Genomic DNA, 20,787 nt, shown 5'->3' with positions numbered 1-20,787 from the left:
CTTGCTATGTCCTTTTTGAACAAAAAATTCCAAAATGTTTTGTTTTCATATTAAACTTTTTTCTTGTAATATGTGAACTGATATAAATATTATTATATTTAGTTATTTATTGCATATTTAATCAATTATTATTATTGTTATTATTATTTTTAAATCTGTAGGTTCCTTAAGAATTATCAGTAGAAGCTGAAGTAAAATAATTATTTTTTGGCGAATGTGTGATGACGGATTGTCATTGAAACACAGGCTAGCCATAGAACACTTATTTAATGTTAAGTTTAAAATGCGCCGATCTGTAGTCGTGTCTCGAAAACGAGTTCCCGCTGTTAATGCTACCAGCGTATTTTCAAGAGAGCCAACTAAATAGGTCTTCACAGTTACTTCCCCCTTAGCAATTTAGTATTGCAAGATACTCGCTGCATGGCTAGAATTTAAAATTGCAATATTGATTATCTGAAATTAATTGTAAGTCCATCATTTTAACATTTTAATTCTTAGAAATTAAAATTTTGAAGAAGAGAATTGCTAATATTTTTTATTCTATATAACTTTTCTTGATAAAATATAAAACTGACCATTTCAGATTCTTGAATTCTCTATTTTAACTCCATACAAAAACAAGTTCTATTAAAATTATTATAAATAATACCCAAAATACTGTATTTAAATATTTTTATTAATAATTGTGCAATTAGCATTATAAAAACAATAAAACGTATATTTTATTGGCAATCTATCACATTAAAACCTTCAATATATGATCACACCTTTGTTTATTTTAAAGGCACAAATGTGAATAAGGCAATTTTTAAGAAAATTGGACGGAAACACATAAGATAAAACAATACTATAAAATGGACGAAATTAAAATATAATAAAAAAATATCAAAACCCTATAAAATTAGAATAAAAAGAAATATAATTTTCTAACACAAAATGTGTATAAATAAACGCATTAAAACACATTTAAATGTAAATATAAAAAGAGATTCGCTTAATCCAATTGTTTCGTTTCTAATATCTTCATGTACTTAAATATTGGAAAAGGCACAATTCATAGTCTTAACAAGTAACAAATTGGAAAATACTATAATACGAGTCATACATTTACACAAATAGATCTATGTATTATATTTACATTTCTTAATTAGAAATAAAATTGTAAAAAATGTATAATAATTTTATATAATACATACATGAAATGGCACACTTAAAAACAACCTACATCTATGCTAAACATAAAAACATGGGCTAGTTTTAAATGTGTCATTTAATTTTTAAATTTGTATATAAAAAATATTCATTACGGTAATTAGGATCAACACTTTTATATCGGTGATCAGACTTGACTTAATACGGAATGTAATCTTTGATTTGTAAATATAAACGCTGCAAAAGCAGACAAATATTGTAATAGATAAAAATGTCAATATTAATAATAACGGAAAAATATTATTAGTTTACACAATATCAACCGGTGCGTATCTAACAAACGCGTCTTTGAAATTGCATCAAGATTCAACTCCCATTTGTACTCTTAACGTTACCTAAATATTATCAACTTGATGAAATAAAAAGATCGTCAATATTCTTTAAGACTAGATTGTCTCTAAGATTATCTGCATAATTGAGCTCTGATGCGAAACTCGTAATCTTGTCGCCTAATATATAATGATCAGTCGAAATATGTCAATTATGCTTTAGTCTCCTGAGCCAATTCGAATCTTGTTTGAGACTCTTTCAGCTTTTGCCTTTTTCTTTTCTGAATATTGGCTTCAGTGATGAAGAGAGCGGCTGATATTAAACACGCCGCTGCTCCGACAACGGCAACTCCGAAAGACCATCCTAAAACATACGTAAAAATTAGTAATGAATATGCAGCACTGTATTTATATTAAAATATCTAATGAATCATACCAAAATAATTATTATCATGATCTGGCATCCATCCTTCGGCGTTTCCGAAACAAGCAAAGACTATGACAGCCAATGCGCCACATACACCTATCAAAAAATAAAATCATTGCACATTGAAAAATACCTAATTATGCACATAAATAATTCATACACATACCTGACCCGAGTAGAATGAATCCGATTGCCTTTATCAGTAACAAAAACTTTTCATCTTCGGGCCCGCAACACAAGAAGAATAGAAGCACTAATATTCCCGATACACAAGCTCCCATTAAGCATAAAGTGAAGAAAAACTGCGTAGCAATCATGAACGCTGGAAATAATCATATGCAGATCAATTATAATATGTAAACATAATTAAATATTCTATGAAAACTTACGTGGTAGTAAAAATCCTCTGATCTGATCATATCCAGCAGTGAACGGATCATACACCCAGCGACATCCGACGAAAAATCGTCTTTGATTGACGTCGTGCGGATCAGCCAGAGAGCGGAAACAGTGCGTCCATAGCCCTAGTCTAAAAAATATATAATTTAGTAAAGATACATAATTTAGTTAATGGATTCGTTGAATAGTTTTTAAAACCTTTCGAGCTTTGCGCCTGTTATTCTATAATCGCTGACCAGCCAGCTGGGAGTTGCAAATGCCAATAAAAGTGAAACTATAGCAACCACAAATACTGCAATGGCAAAATTGCCCGATAAACTTCTCTTCTTCATGATTTTAGTAGTTTTTCTGTAATGATAATAAATATATTAACAATTTTAGACATAGTATAACTATAAGTGTTCTAAATTGGACGTATATGTAACACATAGCATGTTGTTTGTCGTTCAAAAGAAAAAAGTGAGAGTGAATTTGCGTTCATTGAAAGAAATCTTAAAACAAAGACTCAAACGCGAAACAATGCAATAATTGTTTTATTTTTTTGTGCTTTGTAAATACACAGTCGACAAAGACTGTTATTAATGTCCGAGTTTGTGATTGCTCAAGAATGGTTCGTATTATGTCAACGTTTTCCCTGCAATTACTTAACCTTGACAGCAGTAAGCTACTTAGGAGCTCACCTCTCGTTGTGTATTGTCATAAAACCAACTATTATAACAAATTGCGTCCATAAAATGTCTGGACAATCATTAAAATACGATATATCCTTGAGAATCGTGCGTGACAATATAAATCGCAGGGTTTTACAATAATATGATCGCAATTGATGCATTATTTTTTAAGTTTAGGTAATACGACTGTAACAATACAAGACTTGACTGGCCTTTAACAAATAGGAAAAACTTAAACAGAACTTGATTAGTTGCCTTCAGACCGGCGTATGAATTTGAAATAATTTCAATTTTGTTAATAAGTGCGACATAAAAAATAACGACTGTTCAATATAGTTGTTTTCGTGTAGTATTTGACTCTCATTTAACTATTAACTGTAATTGTGAAATTGGAAGTTAATCATCGCTACGTTATGAACAAATCCCTTTTACACCTTCAACAGACTTTCTAACATATTTTTGGAAACAAATAACATACTAAAGTTGAAAACTGCTAATGTTTATGTAAAGAATAGTAAATGACAATGGTAGTACTGTGTGTTGCATATGTAAATTTTCACACAGGTGCAACTCATGAGAACTTTTTTAGATTTAAGATATATTAAACAATCGTCAATGCAATTTTATCCTACTTCTCAAGACGCAATCACGTACGTTTAATAAAATATACAGAGTATTCATAGTGTCTAACTATTTTAGATAGATTTTGATAGAAATACTACTTAGTGCAAAAGAATCTGAAAACTATCCCATTTATGTATATGGTATATTACAAAAAAATTAGAAAAAGCTGAAATGACATTTTTTATTCTAAACCAGAAATTCTCGAGTTATCCCTCAAAGGAAATCTAAAAACAGAACTGTCTCGAATCTATCCCGAAAATATTTTTTTAAATGTGTCATTTTAGTGAAATTATATCGGAATACATTTTCACATGTGAAAATATAATTTATCTGGCAGGTGCTAGTAAATAGTAATATTTACATTCTTATCATTATTTATTTACATGCGATGTATAAATGTTAGAGTGAATGTGTATTTTTCAGTAAAGTTATAAGTAGTCCAAATATATTTTAACCAGTAGATATATATTTCTACTGGCGGAAATATAATTCAACTGCTAGCGAAATTATATGCTGGTCTTAAATGTCTGTGAAACTCAATTTGACAGTTGCAAAACGTCCATTTGCTGTTCAAACCCAAACCCAACCTACACTAATTAACCAAACTAAACTTGATCTAATGAAAGTTTCAAAACTAATTATAGTAAATACAAACCAAGCCAACTCATCTCTCAGGTGAAAATAAGCGGAATAAGAACTACAGAGAGATGTCGCATTTCATATATTGCTCCATAGTTTATCTGCACTTCAATATCACACTATGTTTAAAAAATATGATAACTATTCTTACTGATATGAGGGTATTGGCCAAAGTATATTCAAACCGAATTTTGGTCAATAAGGGGGCACAAAAACAATTATCAATTCTCAGAAGTCAAAAATTGTCATCACAATGGGAATGTTTGGTAACGAGTGTTTCCACTGTGACTTTTATCGCTTTTGACATGGATTTTTGCACTATCCTATTGGTCAAAATTTGGTTTAGATATGTTATTATAAGTCGTAATATTGTCATAAAAACTCTTTATAAGAATGCCTGATAACCGAGCGTTTCTAACACTGCGGCTACAGCACGATTTTATTGATTTTGACGCGGATTCTAATCATGGGCCCCCTTGAATTTGTCCATAAAAATGCATATCATTTAATGAAATACTATGAATCTTAATGAAATCGAAATATTAAAAAAACGACCACTGAGCTGAAAAAACTGAAATGACGTCCCTGCATACCATTTTTTATACCTTAATTCCTAAATAACGCATCGGATGTTTAATACCAGTTCAATTGAATGAAAAATAATATTGTTTACTATTATTAAGCACAAAATAAAATTACTGGTGAGGTATAAATTGTATCAATATTATGAAACTGGTTTTACAAATATAGAAATAGAAGGTTTAAAAAGAATGCAAACTAAATTTTATAGCTAAACATATAGTCCACCAACTATCGACGAAATAGTTCTATTCATTGATATTTTATAGAGCGTGGATAAGTCAGCCATGATCTTATATTGTTCATAAATTATATTAATAATTTGGCCATAAGACTTATTTGAATATTAAATAACGAGTGAAAATATTTGATTACAGACCTAGGTAGTAAATTTAAAAAAAATTATGAGCTATGGCCAAAAATGTAATTAAAATATAACGATATTGTACAAAACGCAAACAAACTAGTTGGAGTAGTTACGATTGTCTTGTGTCCTATTTTGTTATCGAGCCTTCAAACATTATCTAATGATTAGCGCCGTCGCACTGTATGGGTAAGACGGCGACCTACTGCCGCGCGATTAGTATGCTTAAAAAAGAAAAGTGAAGACTCACTCGTATGACTGTTGTTTGGGCGTCGACTCAATCAACGTCAAGGCGTTGTTGTGGTGGAAAGTAAACAACGGCGGTGGAGTTGAATGAAAATACGTCGGCCGCAATCGACGGACACTGCACGAATGTGAAAGTGACAAACCTTTCTGTGGGAGCGTCAGTTGCGAGGGGTGAAAATGTCGTTTTGGTCGGCGAAGGACGGGCAGCGCGGCTCATTCCGCTACACGCCCACTCTGTGTTGCCATGCGTCAACCTGTTTTCCTATTGGCGTATTATTGGAAAATTAGTTTCCTTTCAAATATTATAAATGCGATTAGCACAGAACAAAACTTTTTTGAGCATTCAAGGATCATGCGAGTGCTAAAAAAGTAATCTCAACCGTTTATAAACAAACAAAAATTTTCGAAGTGATATTTTTTAGCCCTAGCAGCATCTCTAAGGCCGGTTTCACACGTGCCGGATGGATTCACCCGGCACCGGGCCGGCGCCGTTTACAAAGCTTTCACACGTGGCCGGTCTCTGGCCGGTTTCTGGCCGGTTTCTTCCCAACCCGACCTATACCCCGTCAACTGGTGCCAGTAATTTAGGATTAACGGCTTCACATAAGTCCTTCCACACATTTCGCGTTATTTTTTTATTTTTGTATGTATTCTACTAAGATAATTAAAAGAGATTACATTAATATAATTAAAATTTCGAGGTCTATTTCTTCCGCTATTGCCTAAACACGAGGAATATATATTATATTTTATTACAAGATACCACAATCACTGTCAACGGCCCGGTTCATGTTTGAGTTTTACCCCCACCACACTCAATTCGGTACCCGGCGCCGGACAGTTTAGTGAGCGCGGCCGGCGACAACCCGGCAGTCAGCGCCGAGCCGGCGCCGGGTAGATTTGTCCGGCACGTCTGAAATGATAGGTACTAGCCCATACAACACCATCCCCACTACACGGCGCCGGCCCGGTGCCGGGAAAATCCACCCGGCACGTGTGAAACCGGCCTAAGTGAACAAAATTGCCATAATTTTTTTTTGGACAGTTGGATGGCGCTGCTTATGCTTATACAAACTTCCGTTACCGTGTTAAATATAATCAAATGGTACCCCCCTTCGGAGTTATTGATGCTTTCGGGGCTAGCGTCCCTGTATTAGCTTGTGCCATTCAAACTTTCGTTAGTTAACTTAAATTTTTTTTAGCCATTCCTTTACCGCGATGTACACCGAGTGTAATCTTATTACGTGAACAGTTATTTTTAACTATTCTTCTGCGATACACTTAAATATACAATTAGATTATTACAAATTAATTATTAATGGTTTATTGAAAATGATTTGAATTTTTGGTACTTGCTAAGAATGTCAACGGCACAGTCAAAAACCAACGGTTATGAGTTCTCCGCTACGTTTGGCTCTAACGGCTACGAAAGCGGCCAATAACGTTTTATTACATTAATACGTTTTAAAATTTATACAGATTACAGTACCTGGCCATATTATTAGATTAAAGCAAAATTTTCGATTTGGCTAAATAAATATCTAATATAGAAAGGAAAATAAATCTTAATTAATAACGAAAGTATTTGGGAAAATTATACTATTCGTACTATTCTTGAAATCTTTGCAAAACAAATCCACTTATATTCATAATAGCTATTCTGTAATAATTAATTATGAGGACATTGTTTCTCAGTGATATTACGATAATTTTTCAAAATTTATTAAAGAAGCACCCCTAAATTTTCAGAGAAATAAGTGATTTTTTATAGCCTCGAAATCATAGTGTTTCTTTTTTTTGTAATTTACGATTAAGCTGATTTAGTTAAGATTAAGATGAGTTACCTTAAAGGGCGTAACGCATTGAGCACATAATTTTACAACGGAAGATTAAAATAAAAATCGAAATAATACCCATCAGATACTAATATTACTTTTTGTAACCACATAAATTCTCGAGTCTAAAGTATCAAAGACAACGATTAAAACAATGTTAAATGAAAGTTCAAAACGCGAATCACATATTACTTAAGTAAAAACACATTTTTCAATGACTTTTAATTATATTGTATTCAAATATCAAGATTGTATAAATGAAAACCAGTATCATGTTTTTTGTTTAAACACAATTAATTACACTTTATATTTAATAATTTATGTTTTTAAATACTATGCTAGCCCATTGGTTTTTCAAAGTTATCTGTTCTGTTCTACACAATCAGTAATACTAAATATGTTTTAGTAATGATAACTAGACCGGTTTGAATGGCTTAGTCTTCTTCGGGTGTTTCTTTAAGTTGTCCATATTGAGCCTCATTTCATGTTTAGCAGCAAAACGTTTTATAGCACTGGCTACATCTTCGACACCTAGGTAACGATGTATTATATATACCTATCGCACATACCACAGAGCATTCACAATATTTCCTAGCACTTTATTTTGAATTTGTTTATTCATTTTAATGTACCACTGTTTGGCACATCTCCAGAGTTATATGCTGTAGACCCAAACTGGTTTCAGGATTTGATATCTTTATTTTGTTGTATATTGATAGTTTTGGAGTTTCTTCCCATAAGCCAATATAGCCAATAAGTTCTTATTTTTTATATATTCCATCCACAGCAGTTTGATGTTTAAGGTCATACCAAGGTATTTAGCTGTATGTTTATGAACATTTGCAATTGATTAGTTATATTTTTATTAGTGAAGTTGATACGTACTAATTTTAATTTAACTTTATTTTCCATTTTTTCTCCAATTGATGATCCTATCAGCAGCTCGATACTAGGTTTTCGGTAGTATTTGCTATTTCTTTCCCCACTGCCAGGATTGCTGTTTAAACATATGTTTGTAAATTTGTTTATCATGGTGAAAAAAATTAAGTCACTTAAGAAAAGGTCTGTTAGCCAAAAATATATTTAATTATTGTTTGACATTTTTATTGAGAAAGACTTAAAACCATTGTAAATGAAAAAAAATTAATAGCTGTGGTAGAAAATAATTCATATAAGTATAACAAAAGTTCTTACAAAAATATTGCGTCTATATTGATATGATACAACCGTTTTAATACTATATTTTTACATAATTGTGTGAAATATTATTTTTAAACAATTGTTATACATCTTTGATTGCATATAAATAAAATCAATTGGTAAAATTATTTCAGTGAACATATCTCCATGCAAAAAGTACACAATCGCAATATCTTGTTTCCAATTTTGAAAAGGTTGAAGCTATTGCTTACATGAAAAGATTATCCTGCAAAACCCTAAAAAATGATACTATTACAACTCATAAACTGGAAAATATTATTCTTCAAACTTGATAAAAATATGAATGAATGAAATTGAATATACAGGTGAATTTTTTTACGATTAGATTTTGCTTTATACTAATGTATATTATTATGGTTGATTTTCTTAATAATTTTTAATTTTTTCTAATAGGTTTTATTCATATAATAAAACAAGTATGTAATTTTAAAACTTTATTGTATTATAAAAACAATATAAAAGCGATTCTTAAATGTTAATGGTCACAAAGCCTTTCAGCATATAATATTTAGTATAAAGAAACATTTTAACTGTTTTACAACATATTTATATTATTAAAAATATGTAGTAAAACTGTGGACGGAATAGTTTAAACAGATCATCAATGGCAAGTTATATTATAACAATACACATATAAAATGGATGGAATCATTTTAAGGCACTAAAATTTAAATACCAAATTCATTTATTATAAAAATATTTTGTTATACTTTAAGAAAACGAGATTCATTTAAAAATTATTTGTACATAATTATATATTATAATATCAATAACAAAAAATTATTTAATAATAATTGATTGTGGAATATCATAGACTAACATCTAATTCTTATACGCTATAAACAGCACTCACATACAATATAGTATGATCGTATATTAAATTTCTATATCTTTCTTGCGTTTGATACATTTTATGTCAATTTATTTTTATAATAAATTTATATATCTGTATGACCTGTTTGTGTACTAGGATATCTCGACTTCCTCTCCTCTAAATCATAAGAGGATTGCTCTCTACTGTATATCTCGTTGAGTCTTTTGTACCTATTGACCCTAGCCTCTATCAAATACAATATTCCTGATGGGAATAGTAACAAAACACCGATTACGCCGATAGCGAAAGACCATCCAAGATTATTATGCTCCCAATTTGGCATCCAATCTCTTCCGTCGCCTCTTGCACCAAATATTATAACCGATATCAATCCACTGGTACCTGTAAGTGATTAAATAGATCAAATCTAGTAATTATTTAGCAATAAAAAAAATTTAATCGTACCTGCTCCTATTATCAAAGCTCCTAACGTAAGCAATAATAATATGTATTTTTCAGCATTCTTGCTCAATCCCCAAAAGAATAAGATCAACAGTCCTGATATGATGCATAGGGTAAGTGTGACCGTAAAGAACAATTGTGTCGCTACAAAGAAGCCCGGCAATAGCAAGTCGTGTATGATGTAAAATTCTTCTTCAAACACCCACCAGCAACTGCTGAATATGGTGTCGTACCAATGCCGGGGATGTTCAAATCCATTAAAGCATACTTCCCAAAGACCTGAGGAATAATAACCTATGAATTTCTGTGCAAGTTAAGAATCTGGTTATTATAGTTAGCGTGGAAAATGTTTTTTAGTTATAAATCAATATTTAGCCACCGATAAATTTATATATTATAATTATTTTCAGCTCTCTGTTATAGGGTCAATTTATTTTATTTGCAAGAGGAATATTATTTTCTATATAGATATGATTTGCTACTTCTAAAGAGTCTGCTTAACATGTCTCTTGTCATTTTGTAATAAATAAGATATAAAAAGATTTTTTTTTTAACAAGAAAGAATTTTTAAGAAAAAAACTATTTACGCCAATTAGTCTGAACACTTTGAATTTTACATAGCAGTCTTACAATTTGATAAAAAACAAAGTCGTGGATAAATTTCCCATTTATACATTTATAATATAATAATTAATATACATTATTTTCATTAGTACAAATAGATCAAATCTATGTTTTGAATTTATGAAAATGTAGCACGGCTAATTCTACTAATAATATATGATAATTATGAGTAAACTTGATGTATGTAAAACGGTTGAAATAGGTGTGTCACTCTCTCACTTACCTAGTCTGATAAACTTGGGATTTTCTAGCTTTCCGTCCGTGACTAACCATGCAGGAGATACGAATGAAAGTAATACCATCAATGAACCTAAAGCCAAAAGGCCACCGGCCCATATTAATGTCAAAGAACGCTTAGCCATTACGAGCCTTAGCACTCACAACAAGAACACGCCTACTAAGAAGTGTTGCCACTCTAAAAAATATTTCCAGCACAAACGTCAGATGAAACAAAATTATACTAATTAATATTTCGTGATCAATATATTAATGCAAAATTTTACAAAAACAATTCTTTGTAGGTATAAAATAAATAAAAAAGCAATATTTTATAGGTCTTTAATAATATTATTTTAAATTCAAATAAAAAACATACATTGTGTTTGAAATATATATTAAAAAATACAATTCAAGGTACTACTTAAAATGTATTGCTTGTTGAAACTACACTGTTAACAGTAAAGTGATTATTTTATTCAATGGAGTAAGACGTCAAAACGATATGACGATATTTTTTTATTAAGAATTCAAGGTTTAATTTTTTTGATATTAATTTAATTTGTGATAATTTATTTTAGATTATATATGCAGTGTTAGAAAATTTTCTGAACTCTGCTTAGTATAATACAAGAGTAAATATAATATGAAAACATCGATCAATGATGATTTTATCTTTATTTTAATACTACGTATGTAATTTAAAGTTTATAATAATAAATATTTTCTATTTTTAGTTTTCTTCGAACCCACCGATTTGAGAAAAGCCAGTAAACCGTTCAATACAAAGCACCAAAAAAGTATATGCTTCGCAACTCCAAACTTCAACGAATTGCTCGCCATTGCCACATCGCTCGGATTCAAACAAGAAATTCAATTCGATAACTCAACGAACAACGTCATTCAATTAACGAAATACGTTTCGAAATTTGTTGATAACTTATTTATAACATTAGGTAAAAGAGGGATTCTCGTCGCAAGAAATGCTTCATCAAAATCGTCGTTTTTCAGTGATAAAAACAGTAATGGATCCTTGCAAATGAGGTTGTATTCTGTCCAAGAAATGTCAAACGTAGTTAGCGTATCAGGTGCTGGAGATTGTTTTGCTGGTGGGTTAATTATATCAATGTTGAGAGGATTATCTGAAGAAAATTGTATATCGGCGGCCATAAATTCAGCCAGGGTTGCTCTAATGTCGGAACAAGCGGTTCCAGAACTTTTCAAAAATGTTGATGAAATATTTACTGAAAAGAAAATTGATTTTATAGAAATTGAATAAGATATAAAAATTATGAAAATCTAAAATTATTTAAGTTTTTTGCACTTAAACCTACTCATTTAACTTTGTAAAGTGCTTACGATTTATATAATTAATTGGCGAATAAAAAATTATAGTTTATTTTATAAAAAAATAATATACTAATTTCAATTATTTTACATCAGCTTTGCATTTTTATAGCAAACATCAATTTACTTAAAAATAATATTTTGTCGTTAATCAGGAGCTTATGATATAAAATGGCAAAAACATAATATAATTATAAAATAATTGGCTAACCTTCCTTTCTTTAAATATTTGTAATTTTAATACTACTTATTAAATACTACCTCTCAATAATTCTTTTATTTTAAATATTGTATTTTTATATATATATATATGTATATATTACTTTATTATTTCATTTATAAAGTATATGATTGCGATTAAAAATATTAATATGTATTTTTGTAAATACAGTTTAACGCTAATACATAAATTAAGCTTAATTATATATTTTTATATATAAAATGTCTAATAAACAATTTTTCTTTTCACTATTATTATTTCTTATCCTCAAGACAGAGAAAGTCCAAAAAAAAAGGTGTGTTAAAAATTTTCCTCTCCGCGGGGCAAAGTTATTCTAAAAAAATCCTTTTAAATCATTTTAAAATATTTGGAAAAATTGTAATATTTTAAAACACACAAGTATAAATACAGTTTTTTAAATTTTTATAGTTTTTAATTTATATGTTTTGGGCTATAAAATAAATTAAGAATAACAATTTATACTGTCAATATTCGAAGTGTTGCCACACCGCGCATTTTTTCCCTCTACTATTATTCGGGAATCTCGCTGAGTGGAGTGGGGTGTTATCACGCGGATCTTGTTGAGTCAGTCGACGGTCGGTGTTCGTGGAGGATTAGGCCTTTCTGCAAAAATGTCTCGGTGGTTACAGCGCGTCACATCGCAAAAAGGCCTCATTGAGAAGGTGCTCAATCGATCCGATCGCCGCGCTTACATCACAATTGCGTCGTTTTTTGCCAATAATTTTTTTCCGATACGCAACATTGGCCTAATTAGAAGATTTTATTTTTACTTCACCCAGTTAACTAAACGGGACGAAGTCGAACCCGATCGTAAATCGACCTTCATCGAAGGTTGCCCGTCTGCTCTCATCGCGTTCTAGCCTTGTGCAGATCGAGTCGAGTGCCAAAAATTCATTTGGCCATTCGCACTGTGACGTAATGTCTTGTTTTTTCAATTCTGCGAATTCTTTTCTCGCATTGATTCAACGTAATAGTATGTTTGAGCTTGATTTTCGATCAGGTGCTTAAGATATATGATTATTTTCAATTTTAATAACAGTAAACATTGCACTACAATCGAGTTTCATTCATGGTTTTGTGCAATATTACAAAAATAGATTGAATGAAAAACATTAAACAGTCATTATTTTGTAAAATTAATTAATAATATGCTATTCAATTGCATAGGTATAGTAATTGAAGATAATATATAGTAAAATTATCAAACAAATATAACATTATAGATAACCTTACCGTTAACATCAGATTGCTATAAAATATGTATTTCTTACATAGATAAATTTAACAAAATATTCCTGATTTAAATATAAAATACATCCAATTATTATTCACTATCTTTTTATGATGTGAATTTATTCTGATTAGCTTTATTAATATTTTGCTAAGATGTTATATAAGAATAAATATTTTTGGCAAAACTCATAAAAATAAAACGACCCAATTAACTGCTTTCGCATGCTGCTTTAAAAGTATTAAAAATACTTTTGCAAAAAATTCCATTTTTAAAAAAATATTTTTAGGAATGCTTTTTTCTACCACAATATTATGTAAATTAGTATAATAATTGGAGTGAAGTAATGCTATCTAATTTTATTTTTAACATTTAAAAACCCATAGACAAGAATATGTTAATTGATTTAAATGTAGTTTTGTGGTTTCTAAACATTGTTTATAATATATTATTAAATTTAAAAAATAGTTTTCAAAATAATAACTTTTTCAAATTTTTATTTTTAAATTTAACTATTACAATTTTTTCGTTGAAACTAAAATCTAAAATTCACACTTTTATTAAACATATTATTCAAGAGTCAATTCTAATTTAAAATAAATTATAAACAATTTATGATTATTAAAAACAGTTGCCTCCAGTTGCCAGACATTGATTTATAAAAAAAGATGTCAACTAACATAGTTTTTAACTTATATCCAAATACAATCTTTGGTAGAGTTTTCTTTTAAATGTTTAAAATCAGGTGATACTTTATTTATTTCATTCAAAGATGTTTATTGTATATAACTGAATTTTAAAAATTAATATTTGATTGCTTTACTTATTATATGAAGACCATAAGACATACTTTTTAAAAATTTTACGATAAAAGCTGTAATTAATTTAAAAACTACATTTAATTTTTGTTGTTCAGTGGTATGTAAAAAAATTTGAACCATTTCCCAAACTGAAAATATAATTTACGTATTATTATTCACTCAGTTCTACATACATACTCTAGTCATTTTCGAGTTATTTAACCCTTTGACTGCAGATGACACCTATAGAAGTCATCAAGAAAATCGCCATATGCATTGGGTACCTGAAGGTGTCATGAACTTTGTAATTTTTGCCTTGTAATTTTTTTGTATGATTTAAAGTTGAAAAACACTTATTTATTGAAATAATATTTAAATAACTAATGGCATAAATACGTGCTCCGCATATTAGCAAATTTCGAAAACATATTTGTACCTTTGTTTTAATATGTTTTTTGATTAGATTATTACACAAAAAAACAGACTGAAAAAATTGATCGTTAATAAAATTAAGATATACTTATTGATGTAATTCATGAATGACTTCAATTAACTATTGCAATGCAAAATATCTTTCTTATTGAAACAATAAGAAACACAAAAAAATTCTGCCCATTTTGTTTTTAAAATCTGGTCTATTGTTCGACTGTTTATGCTCCAGAAACCCATTAAAATGCAGGTATCTAGGCTTACTTCATTCTCAAGTTATTAATTTCTAAAATTTAACTAATAAAAAGAGGTAGCGATTTACCAAAAAAATCTCGATATGTTTGCTATTGAAATTTATGCTTTTGTCTATGCGACTTTGACTTCCATACACATGTTTATTTTTTTCAATAATATCATCGTATAATGCTGGTAAATATTATCTTATCTCCTATGCTATTTTTTAATATTTTTCTAAAACAGATTTTTCAAACGAGTCCACATAATATTACAAAGTACATTTTGGCTAGATTAAAATTAGTCATCTTGATTTTTATCTTTATTCAAAAATATTTTTTGTATTTTATAGAATTTATATGTTTCACAGTGAACGATTTTTTTCACTAATATATTTATTTTACACACATTACAATATAAATTAGGACCATTAAATATGTAAAAACGAATCCATAAAACTTTTAAATAATAATAAAACATTTTGCATATAGATGTTTTATCAGATTTAGTTAAAATGAATTTAATAAATAAAATTATTTATTATCTAGGTCCTATGCACCTCCAACGTACAACCTGTCCGAAAATTAAATGTACACGAACACATCAGCTACACGCTACTCAACGATGCTGGAATACCAGTGCCTAAATTTCACGTGGCCTCTACCAAGGAAGAAGCCACTAATTTTGCCAAACAACTCAACTCTGAAGACATCGTATTGAAAGCTCAGGTACTAATATATTTATAAATTATTTCATAATCCATATTATAAGTTTAAATAATTATATTTATTATTAATCAGGTTTTGGCTGGTGGCAGAGGCAAAGGTCACTTCAAAAACGGATTAAAGGGTGGCGTCAGGATGGTTCACGAGTGCGAATATATAAATTTACAATATATTAATAATCACAGTGGATATTAATTCATCTTTTTCTTTTTATTTCAGTCCTCAACAAGCCGGTGAATTGTCTGGACAAATGTTGGGCGAGTTGCTCATCACTAAACAGACAGGCGAAGCTGGACGTATTTGCAATAAAGTGATGATCACTGAACGCAAATTCCCGAGGAGGGAATTCTACTTCGCCATCATGATGGAGAGAGCGTTCGCTGTATGTTACTGTTATAATATAAATTATTTCATCGTTATAATTACTATCTTATTTTCCTTTAGGGTCCCGTAATCATCGCTTCTTCGGAAGGTGGTGTCAACATTGAAGATGTCGCTCGCGATAATCCTACTGCTATTTTATACGAACCGATTGATATTATTCAAGGAATCACTAAACAGCAAGCTATGGATGTTGCTGAAAAGGTATATTTTTAGAGTTTCATTCAAAATATGCTTAAGAAGCAATCTTAGTATTATATTTTATTTACGTAAAAGTTAACAAGGTCATGGATTATCAAGTGCATTATTACTCACTGGTTTGTTCTGATAAGAAATGTCTTCTTTAGAACTGACCTTTGTTCTATGTTACATGATTTGTGTTTGTATTAAATATACATTTAATTATTTGTTTTATTAAATTTCAGGTTGGCCTTGGAGAAAGAAAGGAAGAAACAGCAGAGATGTTGATTAAGATGTATGATCTGTTCGTGAAGAAGGATGCACTTCTTGTGGAGATCAATCCGTATGCTGAAGATGCTAAAACTGGAAAATGTAAATAACATTTATTTAATTATTATAAATATCTCATCTGTTGAAAAATCAATGGCGAGTACTATAAATTAACTGATAGTTTTTAATATTTAATACCCATCAAAAATTGAATTAAATTAACCGAATATTAATCAACTGTGCATATTGTTATATTTTTTAAAAACATAATTTCAAATCTGCATAATTGATAATGATGCATTATAATAATAAAATTATATTTTATACAGAATGTTGCTATATATAGATCTATTTCTATTAAATTTATTTTTTGATTATTTTTACATACATATGCGTAGACGTGAACAAATATATATTAAAATATAAGTACTAAATAAATTTCTATAAGTTCAAAGCCATTAGTAATGTATGTATTATTTGAGTAACGCACGGATTACTGTGTTTGTTTAACTAGGCTGTAAAATACTATCTTTTTGAGTGTACTATTCTCAGGAATAATCCATTCTCTCAATTGATAATTATCGAGAAATTTTTGCTACTAAAATTCAACATCTGCTAAAATGAAGAAATTTATACGTGAATGATAAAACAAAGGAAGAATTAATTAGAATTTTAATACATAACTTTATTAAAATATTCATTAAACGAAATTTTAGTACAAATCAATAACTATATTTGAATGTTGCTCGGTTTCTTCTAGCTTTCTGTTTTTCTTTATCTATATCTTAGCTGAATACTTATTCTTTCTACTCTATTTTTTATCAATATCCTACAACTCGAATACTATTTTTTTTTCTATTAATTACTTTTGATCGAGTTATTTAACCTTTTGCTTGCCGAAATCAATTATATTGCTACTTTGGCGATAATTGATGGATTCAACGTCATCATTGAAGAAAGAATCAGATACATTTTTAATGGTGTGTAAGGCATTTTCTTCAGAGGAAAAAAATTTAATATTTTTCTCAATTTATTTTGCATTATGTAATTCATCAATATTTAATTAGTAATCCCAAAGGGTTAAATCAGTCATAGAATATTGTTAGTTGATTAACAACTTTCTGGATTTTTTTAATTATGTTCTATAAATCAATTTTTAATGGTTTAGATTCCTCATTTTCTGAGAATATTCTCGACCCATAATACGAGATAAATGTACGGTATTTTTACTACTTCATGTATTGTGATAAAAAAAGATTTGCATATTGACCTCATAAAGTGCATGCGCCAGATTATGCGTGTTACAAACAACTGATGTTTCAAGGGCGAATCTGACCACAAATACAATTTTCTTTCTTGGAATGTTTTATGTAACTAAATCTTATAGATATTATGTATTAAGTTTGTAACATTTTAAATACACTACTTATTTACTTTTAAATAACCAATATTGAACCTTAATAAATAGATTTTTTAAACCTGTTTTCAATTCATAAGCCAAACACTTCTTTATTGAAGTAATAGTTAAATTTTTCAACAATTTTTATTTGATTTATATTTAATTATTTTTACAGTCTTCAGTTTAGATGCCAAATTCAGATTTGACGACAACGCTGAATTTAGACAGAAGGAATTATTTGCTCTCCGTGATACCACTCAAGAGGATCCTAAAGAAGTCGACGCTGCCAAGTTTGACCTCAACTACATTGCTTTGGATGGTGAGTTCCCTTTTTACAAATCAACCTGAAATTCCTCATTCTTAACCCTTTGACCACAGCTGATATTTTTCATGATATTTCGCACTTTGCTAATATATAGGAGGCACTATTTATGCCATAAATTTATTAAATATTATATTTTAATAAATTAAAGCGATTTTCAACCTTAAATTATATTAAATAACCATATCACAAGCGATTTTCAGCTTTAGATGTCCAGTGCATACTGGCGATTTTCTTGATGATACAGATGCCATCCGCGGTTAATTGCAATTTTGTTTCAGGAAGCATTGGTTGCATGGTTAACGGAGCTGGTTTAGCTATGGCCACAATGGATATCATTTCACTGCACGGCGGTAAACCAGCTAACTTCTTGGATGTCGGAGGCGGTGCATCCACTAAAGCTGTTTATGTAAGATTATATTATATAATTATTTAATATACTATTTTAAAACACATTTCTTAAATCAATAGGAAGCTTTCAAAATCATCAGCTCAGATCCTAAAGTACAAGCGATCTTGGTCAATATCTTCGGTGGCATCATGAGATGCGATGTTATCGCCGAGGGTATCATTCAAGCAACGAAAGAACTGAATCTTAAATTACCTATTATTTGTCGGCTACAGGTGATTATTTGATATTTATTCTAAATATTTAAGTGTATATCGACTTATTTCATCGTTTTTAAATAGGGTACTATGGTAAACGAAGCTAAGAAACTGATTGCTGAGTCCGGTCTCAGGATCTTGCCCAGAGATGATCTGGACGAGGCCGCTACTCTCGCCGTTCAGCTCTCTGATATTATTACGCTCGCTAAGAAAGCACACTTGGATGTTAAATTTGAAATTCCTCAATATCAATAGTTACTTTAAATTGAAACTAAATAAAACATCTAGACAAAAATTGTAGTTAATACATTCAATTATGTTATCGAATTCAAACAGTTCATAAATTGTTATTATAATATTATATTTATTATTTTACTAATATATATATATATTTTTGTTAAATGTTTACAATTGATAACATTTTTATTTTTCATAGAAGCAAATTATTTTTATTATTTTATCAACAGAATTTATTTTTGCAGTTTTATGTTATACATTTTGGATTGATTCTGAATGTGCTTGTCTGGAATTTAGTTTAGTTTGCAAAAGCCATTGTGATAAGATTAGAATATTTTGTATTCATACAAAAGCCTTTGATGTAATTATTTTTTTTAAATAATTACTATATTTGACTGTAGAATAAAAGCACGCATTTTAGTCGTAAAATGCACTTATATATAAAAAATACTACTGTTCGTTCGATTATGTAAACATACAAGTATTTATTTATTTATTGAAATTCATTATATGCATTTTCATTAAAGAAATTGTTTTATTTTTATTCATCACCATCATTATTCGTTTAAAAATGTCTTATGTTTAATTTGTAACTAATTTTTAGGTGTTGTATTCGGAATATATTCGTACATTGTACGAGACTGCTTAAAAATTCTAATCTAAATGTTCTCTATATACAATCTTATGGATTGTAAATTTAATTAAATGAAAAAATGCACCGTGAACAAAATTTTTTAATGCGTGTATAACCTATAAAAAAACAATAAAAACCTTCATTTAAATAAAATAATGTATTTTATTATACCTTTCATTTTTTAATAATAACAAATAAATAATTTAACGCCTATATGCATAAAGTATATAAAATTAATTTTATACATATAAGTAACTAAATATACGGGTTATATGATTACTTTTTTGCTAATTCCATTTTGATTTCTTTTTCTCAAATAATTCTTGTCCGTCTTCCGCGACTGCGGCGTAATAACCCATAGATTCGTACTTTTGTCTCATGTAAGCGATGTATCCGAGGCAAAGACCAAAACAGGTCAATCCTATTGACATTACGACGATGTTCTAAAAATAAATGAACACACATAGCTAATATAGTATTCGATTGATTGACAAACAAATTACAGGTTATGTAATTTATTTAGTGAATATTGTCCAATACATACAGGTTTTGCGTATAGTTCAAAATTTACGGCTCGAAACAATGAAGTTGACCGCATAGATCGGATCCCAGAGCCTGCGGGAGCATCTTTCTCGGTTTTTGACATGACAGAATAACCTAAAGCAACTGTCAAAAATTTAGTGTTGCCACTGTGAAGAAAAATCCCCATCATGGATAAACATGCAGCTTGAAAATCTAAATATTTATCAATAAATTTTTATTTATGTAAAAAAACAAAATGCATTTTAATATATGCTTACTATACATCTGGGTTTTACACATCGGTCCCGGTTTCATCAAATTTCCGAGTTGACCTTTTTGTTTTAGCTGTCCCAATTTAGAGTTTCATAATGGTCTCGTAAACCTATTTAAGTATACAGTACAAAGTAGCAAATAACGCTCAGAATAATACTACATTTAATCGATAGTTAAACTAGACTGAAAAAACAAACATTTTTTGACTGAAGAAACAATAAGTATGAAAAAAAACACATACTGACTGAAGAAACAAACAATTTGTCTACGGGTTAAGTTATAAATATAGTTTGTAATGCAGTTTAGTATAAAGCAAAATATAAAAGGTGTAAGCACATAAGTTCATACATACTT

General features: G+C 29.5%; 4 protein-coding genes across 5 annotated transcripts; 1 reads left to right on the top strand and 3 right to left on the bottom strand.

Moving 5' to 3' along the window:
• Positions 1-657: 657 nt before the first annotated feature.
• On the bottom strand, positions 658-5,671 carry sinu (claudin family member sinuous). Of its 2 annotated transcripts, none has more exons than XM_088193840.1 (6): positions 5,435-5,671; positions 2,506-2,655; positions 2,298-2,437; positions 2,075-2,230; positions 1,918-2,004; positions 658-1,845 (listed from the first exon to the last, which is right to left on the bottom strand). In XM_088193840.1, the coding sequence occupies exons 2-6, from the start codon at positions 2,637-2,639 to the stop codon at positions 1,694-1,696; spliced, it is 669 nt and encodes a 222-aa protein (XP_088049966.1). In that variant the 5' UTR covers positions 2,640-2,655; positions 5,435-5,671; the 3' UTR covers positions 658-1,693. The 2 variants fall into 2 exon arrangements, with proteins under 2 accessions (XP_088049966.1, XP_088049965.1); XM_088193839.1 differs by having other exon boundaries at positions 5,574-5,671.
• A 3,236-nt stretch (positions 5,672-8,907) lies between these two features.
• On the bottom strand, positions 8,908-10,797 carry kune (claudin). The gene is made up of 3 exons (XM_088193842.1): positions 10,610-10,797; positions 9,766-10,041; positions 8,908-9,702 (listed from the first exon to the last, which is right to left on the bottom strand). Exons 1-3 carry the CDS (start codon positions 10,746-10,748, stop codon positions 9,425-9,427), a joined length of 693 nt encoding a protein of 230 aa, XP_088049968.1. The 5' UTR covers positions 10,749-10,797; the 3' UTR covers positions 8,908-9,424.
• A 1,896-nt stretch (positions 10,798-12,693) lies between these two features.
• Positions 12,694-19,791, top strand: ScsbetaA (Succinyl-coenzyme A synthetase beta subunit, ADP-forming). Its single transcript, XM_088195086.1, has 10 exons — positions 12,694-12,852; positions 15,433-15,612; positions 15,685-15,755; positions 15,829-15,991; positions 16,054-16,194; positions 16,416-16,542; positions 18,015-18,158; positions 18,443-18,570; positions 18,633-18,785; positions 18,852-19,791. The coding sequence occupies exons 1-10, from the start codon at positions 12,802-12,804 to the stop codon at positions 19,020-19,022; spliced, it is 1,329 nt and encodes a 442-aa protein (XP_088051212.1). The 5' UTR covers positions 12,694-12,801; the 3' UTR covers positions 19,023-19,791.
• Positions 19,781-20,329, bottom strand: LOC148230886 (small integral membrane protein 8). The gene is made up of 2 exons (XM_088195087.1): positions 20,183-20,329; positions 19,781-20,081 (listed from the first exon to the last, which is right to left on the bottom strand). Exons 1-2 carry the CDS (start codon positions 20,282-20,284, stop codon positions 19,926-19,928), a joined length of 258 nt encoding a protein of 85 aa, XP_088051213.1. The 5' UTR covers positions 20,285-20,329; the 3' UTR covers positions 19,781-19,925.
• Between the last annotated feature and the right edge of the window lie 458 nt (positions 20,330-20,787).

Source organism: Plectrocnemia conspersa, unplaced genomic scaffold, assembly GCF_051122295.1.
Source record: "Plectrocnemia conspersa isolate PC_06_02 unplaced genomic scaffold, ASM5112229v1 ptg000010l, whole genome shotgun sequence".
NCBI classification, from domain to species: Eukaryota; Metazoa; Arthropoda; class Insecta; order Trichoptera; family Polycentropodidae; genus Plectrocnemia; species Plectrocnemia conspersa.
Note: the sequence above shows the minus strand (reverse complement) of the source record. Positions and strands in the feature narration are given on the sequence as shown.

Coding starts and splice junctions, on each gene's coding strand:
- sinu (XM_088193839.1), bottom strand. CDS start 5,647: ATGAGCCGCGCTGCCCGTCCTTCGCCGACCAAAACGACATTTTCACCC. Junction 2,656..5,573: donor ACTGACGCTCCCACAGAAAG/GTTTGTCACTTT, acceptor TTATCATTACAG/AAAAACTACTAAAATCATGA. Junction 2,231..2,297: donor CAGAGGATTTTTACTACCAC/GTAAGTTTTCAT, acceptor GATTATTTCCAG/CGTTCATGATTGCTACGCAG.
- LOC148230886 (XM_088195087.1), bottom strand. CDS start 20,284: ATGTCAAAAACCGAGAAAGATGCTCCCGCAGGCTCTGGGATCCGATCT. Junction 20,082..20,182: donor TTGAACTATACGCAAAACCT/GTATGTATTGGA, acceptor ATTTATTTTTAG/AACATCGTCGTAATGTCAAT.
- ScsbetaA (XM_088195086.1), top strand. CDS start 12,802: ATGTCTCGGTGGTTACAGCGCGTCACATCGCAAAAAGGCCTCATTGAG. Junction 15,756..15,828: donor GGCGTCAGGATGGTTCACGA/GTGCGAATATAT, acceptor TTTTTATTTCAG/TCCTCAACAAGCCGGTGAAT. Junction 18,571..18,632: donor CATCCACTAAAGCTGTTTAT/GTAAGATTATAT, acceptor TTAAATCAATAG/GAAGCTTTCAAAATCATCAG.
- kune (XM_088193842.1), bottom strand. CDS start 10,748: ATGGCTAAGCGTTCTTTGACATTAATATGGGCCGGTGGCCTTTTGGCT. Junction 10,042..10,609: donor TCCCAAGTTTATCAGACTAG/GTAAGTGAGAGA, acceptor ATTATTCCTCAG/GTCTTTGGGAAGTATGCTTT. Junction 9,703..9,765: donor AGCTTTGATAATAGGAGCAG/GTACGATTAAAT, acceptor AATCACTTACAG/GTACCAGTGGATTGATATCG.